This window comes from Arabidopsis lyrata (genome assembly GCF_000004255.2).
Source record: "Arabidopsis lyrata subsp. lyrata unplaced genomic scaffold ARALYscaffold_5, whole genome shotgun sequence".
NCBI lineage: Eukaryota > Viridiplantae > Streptophyta > Magnoliopsida > Brassicales > Brassicaceae > Arabidopsis > Arabidopsis lyrata.
Window position 1 is genome coordinate 15,088,901 of NW_003302551.1, and position 15,340 is coordinate 15,104,240.

The 15,340-nt window shown below is 38.9% G+C and overlaps 1 protein-coding gene across 2 annotated transcripts; it reads right to left on the reverse strand.

The window, feature by feature from the left end:
- Positions 1-76: 76 nt before the first annotated feature.
- On the reverse strand, positions 77-14,370 carry LOC9313812. Of its 2 annotated transcripts, XM_021024195.1 has the most exons (36): positions 13,996-14,358; positions 13,815-13,908; positions 11,514-13,732; positions 11,039-11,153; positions 9,678-10,430; positions 9,345-9,594; positions 8,777-9,246; positions 8,512-8,638; positions 8,308-8,432; positions 7,524-8,158; positions 7,280-7,397; positions 7,081-7,197; positions 6,885-6,979; positions 6,473-6,615; positions 6,311-6,366; positions 5,991-6,204; positions 5,300-5,719; positions 4,951-5,228; positions 4,791-4,876; positions 4,633-4,719; positions 4,289-4,553; positions 3,788-4,186; positions 3,602-3,698; positions 3,175-3,494; positions 2,937-3,053; positions 2,685-2,852; positions 2,390-2,515; positions 2,198-2,287; positions 1,978-2,084; positions 1,744-1,892; positions 1,560-1,642; positions 1,386-1,481; positions 1,180-1,302; positions 954-1,037; positions 664-804; positions 77-514 (listed from the first exon to the last, which is right to left on the reverse strand). In XM_021024195.1, exons 1-36 carry the CDS (start codon positions 14,274-14,276, stop codon positions 158-160), a joined length of 9,405 nt encoding a protein of 3,134 aa, XP_020879854.1. In that variant the 5' UTR covers positions 14,277-14,358; the 3' UTR covers positions 77-157. The 2 variants fall into 2 exon arrangements, with proteins under 2 accessions (XP_020879854.1, XP_020879855.1); XM_021024196.1 differs by lacking the exons at positions 77-514; positions 664-804; positions 954-1,037; ... (4 more) ...; positions 1,978-2,084; positions 2,198-2,287 and having other exon boundaries at positions 2,412-2,511; positions 13,996-14,370.
- Between the last annotated feature and the right edge of the window lie 970 nt (positions 14,371-15,340).

Below are 15,340 nucleotides of genomic sequence, written 5' to 3' on the forward strand. Positions count from 1 at the left end.
TTGGGTTTCTGATGCAGAAGACGTCGAAATCGGTCACATCGTCCTATGTTGAATAAATCGTGATTGATGAAGAGAAGAGGAAAAACGTAAGGAGCTTTATTACTTTTCTTTTATGTAATGGTTCTACTGTAGAAGAATATATATACAGAGGAAGTGATTATTGTTCACTGCTTTTATCAAGAAAACTTAACAAAAACCCACTCACGATCCGGCGAGCTATTGGATTGGGAATTTGTCGGCACAAACGTCCGTCGATGTAAGCTACAATACCTGAAGCAACGAAGTTCCCAATACCAGCTTTCCACATGAACTTCATTTTCTTCTTCTTATTGTCACTAATTACTGGTACCATTGCAGTATTGGAACCACTGTCACTAGTCTCGGCCTCTGCTTCTTCTTTCTTTGGCCTAAGACCTGTAATGACCTTAGTGGCGTGCTGTTTCAGTATGCGTATTGCAAAGCTGACGAATAGATGTTCACACAATGTCATCACCGTTGGTCCGATTCTCCATTCCTGATCATAATGAGAGATATATTCACATGACTCAGGGTCCATCAAAATCAAACACAAAGAGTTTATCCTAATGGAATGGAGTTATTAGAAACCAAAACACCCCCAAGTCAAATTTGTGCTTATGCAGATAAAAGGGATTGGAATTAAACCTTGTCTCCATGGAGACGGCGACGAGGACGAGAGCTTGAGGGATCTCCTTTGAGTAAACCCCTGCTTTCGAGAAAATCTTTAACACGGTCTATCATCTCGTCTATGAGAGAATTGCTTGGTGGGAGGTTTTTCAGGAAAACCTATAAGTGAAATATGTTTGGTCAGTAAGGGAAATAGGAAGTTCGTGATTTCGGGTTGGTATGAATCATCTTTTGGAGACATTATGAATCGATTTACGTGTTTTTTTTGGAATGGCAAAGCAAATCTATGTTAGAGAAATATTGTTTACCTGATCGTCAATGACTTTGACTCTGAGATATTCTTGTCTATACATTGTATCCAACATAGCTTGAAGGTACCCTTCGATGTATAACTGCAAGGAGTAAATTTGAGCATACACGTAGATGGACATGAGAAAAAGCTCTACGAATAGAATTTTCCCAGTTCCTCTTTTTTACTCTATAAAAATGAAAATATTTAAAATTGAAAGTATAAGACGAGGCGTGAAATATCACCTCATCAATACCGGGATTACGATCAAGCTTAATTGTTCTATCAGGTCCACCTTCCATCAAAGCTGTTCCTATCACAGACGGTTCCATTGCCAGTTTAAGGATTCCATGGTGGAAACCGCTAACCTGAGAGACGAGAAAGAGATTATAAGAAAGACCATAGTGGTAATTGAATTCAACCTAACGATTATAAGTAGATGAGTCCTCACCAGTCCATCAACACCTTTCATTTCTGCACCCCTCAGAACAGAGTCGGAGATTTCAGTGAGAGCAACAAAGACGACATTGGATCCTGCTGTTCTTAGCTGCAATATGGTATTTGCATACGAGGTCGAATGAAAAAAACTAGGAAATTCACGAGTCATGTACTATTTGATACTTACAGTTTTCCCAAGATCACCAAAGTAACGTCTTGTCCCTGACAATCCTTTGTTGTCAATAAGTTTGCTGAGGAGTTTGAAGGTGCCTACAACAGATATAAGCAAATTATATTTCCCCTTAACTGAGATTTAGTGCATATGGAAGCCAAAATTGAAGGTATCGAAACCACGAATGCTCATCGCTTACCCACTGTCAAACCAGGGACGTTCACCAGGCCTCGAGAAGGATCAAAAAAGGCATCAAGAGAGGACGATGAAAAATCATCAAACATGGATGCGAAAGCTGGAGGAAGCAACGGACTGCCCTTTGCAATGTAGATTGCTCTCATTGCATACCTAGGGAGCACTTATGCAAGTTAATAATATCTATAAACAGGGGCAGTTTACTTGGAGTTTCTGGCATAGAAGGAAAAGATGATACCATGAGTAATGTTTTACACATCGGAGAAGTAGTTCGCGAACCGTTATCAAAGCATGAGTGACCAGTACACCATTTAGCTCTACAACCATATTTTTTATATGTGGAACCTACATAAAACGAAGTACCAGACAAGCATTTGCTCATAAAAAATGATGTGCATGTGAATATACACAAAACAGTAAAATTTAAGAAGATAAAATGAAATTTCAGATGCCCATACCTTAACCACACTATGCAGTAATGACCTCAGAGTTTCTTGAGCTGAGTTATAGCTCGAATATGAACTCCCAGGAACAAAATTAGCAGTAATCTAATTGAAGAAAAAAAGAAAGAGAAACAGAGGTAGTATTTTAAACATAGCATAGAGTAGAAATCGAAAAAGAAGGTAAATAGAGCAATTGTTAGAGCAAACCTTTATTGGATGAATTTCAAAATGATCAAAATAATATTGACTACTTTGCGTATTTGTGCTGAGAGATGATCTCCAAAATGCCACAACTCTCATTAAAGTCTCTTCATCTAGGTTCAAATTGACTGGCTGCAACGTAAGACGTTAGAATATTATATCCAGTAGCATAAGCAGGCATAGATGCCAATACAATCAGTACTTGAAGAGCTATTAAATTTCCCTAGTCATTAATTTAGACAGTGTGAAGAGAAAAGGTAAGGAGAATTTCAGGAAGAGTGACACAGTAACCGCCTGATACCTGCAAAACGATTGAAGAGTGCTTGACTTGTGTGACACTGGAACCACTTGATACTAGAACGAATACACATTTGAATAGACAATCATTTGCGTCACTTGAACTTGATTGATGCTGACGAAGCATGGCTGCAAAGGGTGCCCCTGCCCATTTGTGATCCACATTTAGAGCCTGCAGTATCCAAAGACAAAATTCATATCTTATTTCTGCAACCCTGAAAACCAAGCCAATCTATTGCACCTCATAAAAGTATACCTCTATACATAATTGGTTAAATTTCTGTTGGTCCGTGAACATGGAATGTAGACCAACATTGTCAAGTCTCGCCACTAGGATCGGAGAATAAGACATGACAGTTTTCTCCTCTGCATTCTACATAAACATTTTAACACAAAATCAAATCTAGGAGGCATATGAAAATCTGGGTTCACGCAAACAAATGCAGGAAAACAGGTATGATGATCCAAAAGAGAGAAGTACAAGACAGACTTACTTGCTTCACTTTTTCAAGTAAGTGAATTCCTAAATGGGTTACTCGGAATTGAATTTTCGAACGAGATTGAAATACTGAGTCTCCTTTAAGGCTTTCTGAAACTTCACAAATGCGAATGACTCGAGTCAGGCCATCTGCATAGACCTCATATCCGACCTTTACCATAGGTATGCTACTCAATTCCTTGTCAGCCGTTTTATGATCTTTGGCCTTCTTTTTCAACATTAAGTGTGAGGCTATGCTTCTGTGTTGAGTTTCCTTGAAAAGGGGTTTCCATGGACGGACCTTATCTAAGCTGACTTCACGCAGAGGTACCATGCCTGCAAAATCAAATTTCCAGCTTTTTGGTCAATAAACTCAGTAAATCTAGAACGTTATGAAGGTTGATGATTTCTAAGCAGGAACAATGTTGGAAGCCAACTATTACCATCTACTATAACTACAAGCTTGTGAGGAAGAGTCATATCATCCCATGTATAATCAGCCCCACTTCCAGGTCCAAGTACTTCAATCTCTGATGAATCCTAAAATTAACAACTAACAAGCAGTGAAATGATGCACATAAAGTCCTAAACACATATGTAGCGAAGACAGTAAGTAGGAGCTGACCAACCTTTTGGTAGTACGTGAGAGATGCAGAATGCAAGAAATTCTCAATTCGGTATGGTGGTGGGGTATTTGGTGGTTTTTGGAAGTGCACAGCAAGAGTTGAACCTTCTTCAGTAACATTAACAGATGCAAATTCAATTGCGCCTCTGCCTGCTTCACCTGACTGCTTTCTGAACTTAAGGAAAAAGCATCCAATTGAAGTGATGCATAATGGGCCTGACCAACTCCAGTTTGCTTTGTTCAACCGAAACTGAATGAATATCAATGGATTTGCATTGTCACTTCCGTGCTTTTTGATAAAGTTTTCGAACAGATGGAGTTCTTTCTTCTGGGTGGTTTCTTCCTGCAACCGCAAGGCTGCTCTCTGCTTGCTTTTGATGGTGATTATGCCCACAGAGTCATCCTTCCCAATAAAACAGAAAGCGATAGAAAAAAAAGTAAATAAATCATGTTCATGAGAGGAAATCAAATAAATAAATAAATAAATAAGGTACACAAAACGAACCTGAAAATAGCGCTGGCGGATGTTGATAGTCTCTTCTGATTCATTGATTACAAGATGTCTCGGAACAAAAGTCACAATCCGTGATGGAACAAGCATTTTACTTGAGATTGATCTAACTGACAACCCAAACCTTGTTACATACCGAAACCCAGACTCATCTGTTGTTCCCAAACTAATTTCTGTAAGTCCTGATAAAGCATCCAAATCCAACACTGCTTCAGTTGCCCCATGACCATCAGCCAATATGACACAAACCTTGCGAGATCTGGCCAAACAACATGCTAAAGTGATTTATGAAAAGATATTGGGTAAAAATAACTATGTACTGAGCACGGATAGCATACCTTAAAAACCACGACCCCTCTGTCTTTGGGGGCAAATACAATCCAAACTCAGGGGGGACAATGTGATCAACTTTCTCAATATCCTCCCTGCATTGTTTACTGTAAATGTAAATAGCCATCACCAATTTAAATGATATTTTGATTTATTTATCAAATACCTGGACAGAGGCTTTTGATTAGGGGGAAAGAAGAACAAGGTGCAGTCTGAGTCGTTTTTAAGAATGTACGATGTGAAAACAGCTGCCTGTACCAACCAGAAAGATATTTGTTAAGAGAAAGCAACCAAGAAGGAAACAGATGATAAAATAAAATCACGACCTCCAGTATGCCTCTTTTCCCTAGAGACAATCTCAAGGAAGCACAGTATTTTCCACCGGAAAAATCAAGATCAACATCCAAACATTGTGCATCATTCTTCTGCTTCTGTAACTTCTTGACCCACTGACCACTATTGACTGGTTTGCAGCTCGCTTGGGAAGTAGTGAGAGTAACTCTAAAGTATATCATGTCAGGATTAACATAGAAATCAATAGTTTTTCCGCTCTGTAGAGTTGCATGCTTGCCAATGCTGTGTCTGTCCATCAAGGTGTATTGATCTGTGAGCAAGATAAACTTGTTAGGGGCAGAATACAGGTCACCCAAAAAGCACATACTTTTCTGCAGTTACCAGTTTCTGTCAAAAAAATGGCAGCTTCGGAGGACAGGAAGTTGGACACTTGCACGGTGGGCAAAAGAAAAATTTCCTTTTGCTCTCTCAATGCAATACATGCTTTCTGTTTCTCAAGCACATCAGAGGATGCATCAGGCCGTATTATCGATACTTCCCTCCGAATGCTATGGATCAGAAAATGCACCTTCCCAACACACTGACTTTCAGATGTGACAGAGCAATATGTAGTAGTCAAGGAGACCTTCACTGATTCGATAGATAAAGCCCTTTTAACTCCATAACTTAATTTATCAAAAATTCCTGTTAGGCGTACCGCCTTGCCTCCTTCAAGCTCTTCTGACCATTCACTTGCCAGTGACTTCTCACCCTCAAACAAAGATTCGAAAGATTCAGGTCTGAACGAGAGTGAAAAATTACCTGCCATTTAGTTTGCAAAATCAATCAGAATACCACTAACAACAATCACTGTGGTTGATTATCCCGTACGCTAAGTCGCTAAGAGAAACTAGACTTTTAATATTACCTCTAGAACTAATGTAAATAAATATAGGGACTTACAATCATTAAATACAAAGAAAGAAAAACTGATGGAAACCTAGTTGCATACTTTCTTGTGATGAGGGGCCATATAAAACTTGCTCGAATGTTTCAAGTTGTAAATATTGTAGCAAGAAACCAAAATACCTACCAACAGCTAACGATGTCAATGCCTTCTTCATATCTCCTGATAAGCTTATGGCATTAAATGCTGCGACTGAATCATCAATTGAACCACCAGGCTTCAGAGGTACAGAAGCAAAATCATCTCTCTTCTGTTTAGATCGTTGAAAACGTATCTCCATGGGAAGACTGGTCTCGTTATGAATCCTTGTCAAAGGAGAAACTGAGATCGATAAACCATCCTACAGGGTTAATAAATGCAAAAGTTAAGGAAAAGTTGCATCTTCAAGCCCATCGGATGACATTTAATGATCTGTTAGAAAACCTTGAGAATCAACTATGACATACCTCAAGTCCCTTCTTAATATCCACAACAACAAACGGTCCAGGATGACTCCTTGCATCTATAAAAAATATAAAAAATTCAGCAGTAGCCTCAACATATGCTTATGGAGGTGGAAGACGCATGACGGCATGAACAGTTAGAAGGTGTGAAAAACATCAAAGTACCTTGGAGTGATATTATCCTTGTTCTCCAAGCTAGTGTTCTGGCTTCTAATAAAGAAACGTTAATAGAAGAGGTTATGAACTTTCCAGAAGATAGCTGGACTGCAGCCACTGGAGAAGCTTCTGGTTGATGATTCATTGAATGCCTTTGAAAGAAATTACACATTATAAGGATATCCCACCCATTTTTTATGCAAAAGAACTAGACAGTAGTGACCTGTTTCTCCATTCTCAGTTAGTTCAGAGGATTATTATTACTTTAGTACTTTTCTTTTGCACCTTATGGGTAAAAAGAAGTATGCAATCTACTAATCCGATGGGAAATAAAATTATTTCAGCATTCACCTCGAAGCATAATTAAACACTTGCATCTTTTTGTTGCAGAATAAAACAAGGCATTAAGGGACTAAGTTACCGGAGAAAAATCGAAGCAGTTTGCTTCCTGCCAACTGTGGCAGTCTGTTTCTCATTGAAACGGCAAATAAGGTCAAGGCCAGAGAGATTTTTTATCTGAAAAAAAGACGAACTTTTTCATGTTTCCTCTATAGAACAGGTGTATATCAAAAGTATGAAGATTATAAAAGTTGAACAGAAATCATGGAAACGAAAACCTTGCAACAATTGGAAAGAATAGCAGAGGTTTTCACAGAAAATGGCCCAGCAAACTCCAGTTTTCCAAGTACAAAAAGGAGCATATCCATTGACAGCTCGGTTAGAAAGACGTCCAACTGCGCATACGAGGGAAAAAATATGTAACAAGTTATATATCCCCAAGACTCCATGGAAAATGAAGTAAGAAACTTTAAGTACCTTTCCAATTCTGCAGTAAATATGGGTAGGTACTTTTTGCATAGTATTGTTAAGATCCGGAGTCTGAAAAGTTGAACGGTAGAAAGCACTAACTTCAACTGGATGAATAAATTCCCGCCTATATCAACAGAGAGAAAGGAAGAAAAAATAAACAGTTGCTGGATGGAATTCTATATAGGCGAGAAAATGCATGATCAGGGAAACCATACGCATCTTAAGAACCCAGGGAAAGAAAACTTCTCACCATTGGTTTGTCTGAGCATCAAAGTACAGCACTAATATGTTTGATATGCTCATAATCCTGACTTTAGAAGATAGCATTTGTACAGCTAGCTCAGTGATATTGACTGAACCACGAAAAAGGGGAAATCTGTCCCTTGTTTCTGAAAGTTCATGAATGATGGTCAGAGATACGCTATCAATTGTTACAGTAATAGAAGGGGGAGACGAGTCCACCATCACAGATTGCGTTTCAGACTCATGGATCTCAGAGGGTACCACAGGTGTAAGATTACGAGTCGCCAAACTTTCACGAAACACTTTAAACTTGAATGGATTTCCTGGCTTCCGGACAAATTCTGGAAAACCATCAATAAATGCAACAGCTAAATCACTCTTCTTGTTGACGAGGTAAAATGTATCTTTGACCAGTTTACGGTAGGTCTCCCAGTCAATATCACCCTTATAATTTTCGGATTCGCCAAAAGATGCCCGAAAGAGTGTTGGTGCATTGTCGTAAAGTCCAGAGACGTTAACAATATCTGAACTTGAATGATAGTTTAACCGTAGTGGCTCTCCTTTATTGTTTTTGGCATACAAAGATGTCAAGGAAAACCATAAGGTGGATGAATTCCATCCTTGATGGCGGTGGTAGCTGACCTGCACATGAATTCAAATTTTAGGGGATACCATCTCACTAAAAAGCAGGGTGAAGAAAAAAGATAGCTGGCCCGACTTTATCCTGAAAACCAAAGAATACTAATTACTTTTTCTCTCTTCTTATTGTTATAATATTGTACTGTACATACCCTGAAAAGAGCTCTTTCTCCGACAAGAGAATAATGAAGGGTACCAGTCACAACACATTTGTCCCCCCCATCTTCCACTGTGAAGAACATATGTTGGTTTATATCTTGAATAGCAACAATCGCTCCTACACATATATCAATTTTTCAATAGAAGAAGAACCCACAAGTTTTAAGAATGGCTAAAATATTAATATACCTACTTACCATCGGGAACTACAGACTCAAAACTTCTTTCAGATTCACTCTTGAACGAAGAAGGCCTTTCTAAAGAAGCATGTGTGCTTTCTCCTCCAGGTAACGCAGCAAATAATGAAAGCATAGAAAGTACCATCTGACATAAAGCACATAACAGGCCAGCAATCATTGAATATTAGCAACTATAGGAATGTGTACACTACACATAAAGAGAATTTTAAAACCGTTTACATATGTGTTCCAAACATGATAACTATACCACAAAGAATGATACCTGCAATTCTGACAGAGAAATGGTCATATCAAATCCCAGAACAGAACAACCGCCGACCCATGCCTGGCTAAACTGGTGACCGGTATTTTCTCGCTTCTTAACTGATGCAGAGACACGTAGGTCTTCCAAAATATAGTTTTTATAACGAGAGTGAAAATCTTCCTGTAAATTGCTGTTTGCAGAAAACTCTCTTACAGAATTAAAATCTCCTGAAGCACTTGTGCTATCACCTGAACTGATTACATCGCTTTGCTGAAATGATGTTTCAAGAGGAGTACCAGACAGAAAAGAAGAAGATTCACTAAATGCCGGAGAAGAAAATTGAGTAATATTTATGTCCCTTTCCACGCTCTCAAGAATCTTAGAAAGAACTGATAGGCGAGAAACCTCACAAAGAAACTTCTGTTCTCCGCCTGCCGAGTCAAGGGAACTGTGGAGAGTGATCTCCAGGACAATTTCCCTTATACCTCCTGAAAAATCATGCAATTATAATTTCTTCTTCGAAACGCCAATTATGTATATATGTAGCATAAATGTTGTACAAGTGGATAAAGATAGTACGACTTACCATATTCATCATCACAGACAAAACCCAGTGCAAACTGGGTGACATCTATAGAAAATGCTTCTATGGGGTACCAGTTTTCTTGTTGAGAAGGAATACTAATTTCAGAGACGCCTGAATCAGCTTCGAATTTCTCAAGAACTGGTGCAGAATTCTGAATGACTGACACCTTACTTGAAATGAAATAAAGGTATGTGGAGTAACCATGAATTAACACTATCAAGGTCTTTGGTTCAAGGACAAAAAGACCACCCTGCCAGAAACATCAGGAGTTATTTCACACACGGTATAGAGCTACTCAATATGTATATAAAGCTAGCAGAGTTTATAATTTACCTCGACGCTACAGGAGATTGACTGAAATTTTCTCCCAATACAAACCGATGTTACAAAATTACTTGACCGACGAACTTCCACCAAGACATTTTTTGTTGAGCCTCTAGCTACAAATAAGTCAGTCAATGCTAAATTGATGTGTATCCAACGGGTCGAGTTGGATGGTAAAGAGTCTGAAGCAGAGTCCAACGTGTTCACTTCTCTCTGAACCTGAACATTGTGTTCTTTCCCTGTAAAATCACCAGTCATACAACAGGCGTCCCCTAGAGCTGATGGGCTTGGGCAATCCATAGACACACTCAATAGGCAGCTAGAAAGACATGCTTCAAACAAGATGTCATGTGACCTGAACAACAAAGATTCTGTGATAAAGTTGCCAGAACTCTTCCATATATTACCCTCAAATTTGAAGAGAACTGATTGGAGTTTACACAAATCAACATTGATTAAACACTTATTTTCTTCACAAGATAGTTCAATGCATGCTTCCTCGACAGAAGACCAGATTTTAGAATCATCTAGCTCCACAAGCCTCTCAAACTTGTCGTCTACTGCAGGAACATCAAATATCACATCTATATCCTTCAGCTTAATGCTTGCTTTAACTACAAAAAGAGTTTTGCAAAAGGTCCTTTCAATCTCATGTTCCACATTCACTGCATCAGACCTGAGAAATTCTTGTCCCGATGAATGACCCGCAGAGCTTAAGCCACTCAAACTACGGGAAAGCCCAGAAACTAAGCTTAGAAGCATCTGGTACAAAATAACAAAACTTACTTGAATGCTTTTTTCATAACCTAAAAGGTAAATAAGGATCTTGATGCTGCTATTCATATGTTAGACTCAGATCTTAAACTAAAGAAGCACAAGGAAAGGTTCATTTAGATTGAGGAACTCATAAGTACTTGAGCATCATGTCCAACTTTAAGGAAGTCTAGAAGGATCTATTCTAAAACCACACCGGAAATCATTAAGAAATCCGCATCTTTTCTATTATCATAAATAGAAATCCTTATGGCACTTGATAATATCTGTTACCAACAAGTCCCAGATATTAATCACTTCGGCTAGAAAAGCACATTACTATAGACTATAGAGAATTTTTAATCAAGTATTCCACTGACAAATATTAACGCCATGACAGTATGACACTATGCAAGCAAGGACTTTAGGCAAACATTTAAAAAGAGACATGTAAATCATGCTTCGGAGCATATGAACCTTTAGAATAGCTTACCAAACACACATATTAACTCAATGCAGCAAGCAAAAAAGCGAGAAAAGACATGGGGAACTATTTTTCCACATAATGCATATTTATAGACATGAAAAGTGAAAATTGCCAAGAAAGCCTCTCTTACCTGAAAGTAAGCATTTAGGTCATCCGGTTTTGATACAATAGTCAGTCCCAGCACCAACACATCCAAACAAATTGAGAAACTCATTATAGCTTCGCTAAAGGAATAAACATTCTCCCTGCAATAAATTGCAGTTCTCTCAGTATTGTATTGAATTGCATAAAATGTAAGTGGTACAATAGTAAGTCTCCTTTCTATAACATAGCGTCACCGGAGTTTGGAACATCTTATGGACATACACTAACTAGTTCAACGAAGCACCTAAGCTCAGTCCTAATAATTTGGGAAGGAGGTGCAACTAAGAATCAATCTTCAGCGATAAATTGTGAGAGCGAACAGTTTGCATATGACATTAGAACCAAAACATGTAACAAGAAGGGAGACAAATACAATGTTTAGCTTAGTATAACACATATGTAGCAATAGAAGGCAATAAATCTTAGAAGAAATTAATCTGATATAAGAGGAAATCCCATACCTTAAGGATGAAAAGCAGATAGTTACGGGTCTCACTACAAAAACTTGACTCCAGTTCTTTTCTGCCATTTTGCAGAAAGAACAATCAAAACCAGAAAACCCTAGGTGTGAGGACAGGGAATTCCATCCTTGAGAAACATATTTTTCATAACTTGGAATCACCGTATCACTTAGCCCCAGCTCCTGAACCAAAGGCCTATCTGTTCTTCTGTTATCAGGCCCTTGAAGCATCCTTGATGGCACCACGTCAGATTTAGAAGTCGGCCAGACAACAAACTCAAAATCATGGAAATCAAATAAAAGAAGATCTTTCTTCCCAATAAAAGTATCCACTTCTTCAGCCTTCTCAACTAACAATTTGATCTGGGGGCCACCAAGAAGTATGCCAACCTGAATCTGTCTCTCTGGATGAACTCTATGCAAAGACAGTTCAATACTGCGCCTGTAGATCCCATATTCGTCATAACTAGACATTTCAGGATCAACCCCGACTGTTACGAAAGAACTTGAATGCACCCCTCCAATATATTCGTCTACATATAACTTCTGAGCCCATTCCGTCTGCCAAATTAGCAAAGCCAAAGAAAAGAACGATGAATATTCTAAAACAATATCCAACTTTCCCAACACCATGCTGCATTTCCAGAACTTGGAATCTTGGTTACCAACATCCTCATATGCCATACAGCTTTTAATATCAACCAGTAGACAAGGGTTATCAGAAATTGTAAAAGTACCTTTATCTAACTTCATGCAATTTCTGTTCCAGTTCAACCACATTTCTCTCAAAAGATTTTGTAGATGCAGCATACCTTCATGTTGATCACTGCCATGATTGTTAACTGTTTTGGAAATTCGCTGTGCTGGGTCCATGTCTAGAATAGTTTTCACATCTTCACGCATGTGCTTCTTATTTCCTTCAGAAGAACTACTGGGATCTTTTGTAGGTTTCATGAAACGACTGGTATTCTTAAAACTAGAGGACTCAACCTTTAGTTTCCCACAGGAAGCAGACAAACACTGACTAAGACAGCCAACAGTATACATTACCAAAAACTCATCAACCAAAAGGCAAAGTATGACAATGTTTGAGTCCATGTGTCCAGTACTGTCTTTTGATGTCAGGAGACTTGAAATCATTTTCTCTGGATAAAATGTGATAGAAACTTTCCCAAGATTTACAACTGCATGAAACTCAAGAGATACCAGCTCGGAATCATCTTCATTGTTCCTACCAGTTTGTAGTTCTTGTGTCAAGTATTTGTTTGACCAGAGAAAGCAAGCTATAGACCAGAATGTTCTACTTATAAGTCTCCAGATACAAGCTAAAACCCCAGTGGTCTTAGACAAACAATTGAAGTGGCCGTAAACAAAGGATTCGTCATAACTTTCATCAGAATTCTGAGATTGCAGACAAGTTCTGTATCTGGCTACTCTCCGCGCCCGTGCAATAGCTTCGGCAGGGAGCTCTTTCTCAATATTACATATCATCTCCCATTTACGTCTTGCAGTTCCAAAATGCCTTTTGTTTTCTGAAAATTTCCAAAGTAATGATTTCTCTGGCATGCTCCTGGAGTACCCAGCTAAAGATAATAAATACTCGTACGCATTCACATATCGCAGCCAGAGGATAACAGCACTAACTAAATTCTGGAATGAAACAGTGTGAGGTGAAATCATCAAGCCAGTTCTGCGAGCAGCAACTTTCCAAAGATAACGTCCATTTCTGACATAATTGCTATCTTTGGATGATAAATTCGCCAATCCCATTAAAACCGGAAGATCAGTGGGTCTAAACGAGAAGTTTAACTCTGGAATGCGGACGATCAGATCAACAAGTTGAAGATTATGCAGCGTAATCAACATGACTAGGCTGTCAAATCCACAAAGGTCAGCTATTTCATTATCCCTCTTATATCCAATGTTAAAACCGAAGCAACTCAGCGTTAAGGAACTACGTCTCAAAGGGAATAAAACTGCAGCAGCCGAACTCCTAACTAAACCAAGATTTCCAAAATTCTCAGAATCACTCCTCAGCTCATTGATTTCCATAACACAACTCAAGTTACTTGAACCCGGTAAACAAACTTGAACATTAATGCCATGTATCCGAATACGGAAATGCCTGAGAATAAGATTCGAGAAGGAAGTCTTGAGCTTACTTATCTGGGAAGTGCTACGACCTAGCATCTTTTCCAAAATATCATGTAAGACACATCCCTGCAATTTCCAATACAACAAAACACAGTTACAATTCCAATCAACAAACAAATCAATCCCAGAGTTAATGAAGATAAAGTACCTCGGGATCAATAGACGATAGAACTTTCTTTATCTCATTTGCAACTCTGTCACTTGATGCTCGCTTTCTTCTCGAGCTTCCTTCCTCAGTCCCTCTAGAGAAAAAAAATACGCAGAATCTGATAAACCCTAACGAACAATGGACTTCACAAAACAACAATTGAGCGATGGGATTAAGTTACCTGGCTGACAATTTGACATTGACCCCGCGAATCTCGATTTTAATTGCCGGAGCTGACCAAACGGACAAGCGAACAACCAAGTGGTCGATAGTAAATTTCTCGAATTGAAAATTCGATCCATCGAGAAGCTGATTAAGCTGAGAAACATCGAATCGGAAATTCCTTAAAGTGATGAGAGTATCAGTAAACCCTAATTCGACTTGAAGATCAGGTTCATCGCGAGAAAAAGGGAGTAATAGAGTACGAAGTCTCCGTTGAACCCAATTGCGAAGGAACGTCATGCGAATTTAGTGTTTGTTGTGATCAAAATCGAACGATTCCGCCATTAACGAGTATGGAAGAAAGAAACGGTTAATATGAGAGAGGCCTTTGTGAACAATATCTCCTTATCAGGGCAGAGCGGGAAAGCAAGAGGACAAAGACGAAGTCACGAGAACGAAACCTTACGGACACGTGTCAGTCTCTTACGTCGGTAACTCAGTTGCAGCCTTGCAGTGACTGCAGGCGATGAAGAAGTTTCTTATTTGCCGTTTTCTTCCTAGGCAACGAGACTACATGTAGTTTTCCTAGAGGATATTGCCAAGAAAAAAGAAAAGAAAGATTAGGTTAAATGGGTTCTTTTTTTTTTGTCAACAGCTATATTAAATTGGCTCAAATGAGCAAATGTCGTGGTAAATTGTTTACATAGGTAATAAGTTGCGGCTGGGTACGAACATTACGTGCCAGTTTATCCGCTTTCACATTCGCATTTCGAGAAACTAAAGATAATGAGAATACGTCGAACTCTTCCTTGTCGTTCTGAATCGCCTCTAAGTATGTTGCGAACGCTGGCCACTCTTGCAGGGAAGACACCATCTTCACCAAGTTTGAGCAGTCTGTAAAGAAAGCTACTTCTCTCTTGTCTTGGCCGATCATACATCTCATCGCCCAAATTAATGATTCGACCTCTGTGTGAAATGAGGTTAAGCTTCTTCGAAGATTAGCAGCTCCCATGTCTTGCGTTCCATCATTCGGGTTAGAACAAAAACAACCTAATCCGGAGAATCGATCACTCTCCTTCCAAGACCCATCTACATAACACTGAAACCCATTGCCAGCCTGCCTTTGCTCGTCAATCATGGAATGTGAGTGTGTATTCCCCACTGCCGAGTCTACAACGTCATCCGGTATTTCCACCTGAGCTAATTGCCAAGCTTGCTCCTCATTCTCTGCTAACCGCAAAATCTCTTGTGGACTTTGATCCACATTATTATAAATTTTATCATTTCTTGCTTTCCATAAATACCAAATTATCCATGGAAACGTAGCTTTATAAACATCCGTTGATATTCGCTAAAATAAATAA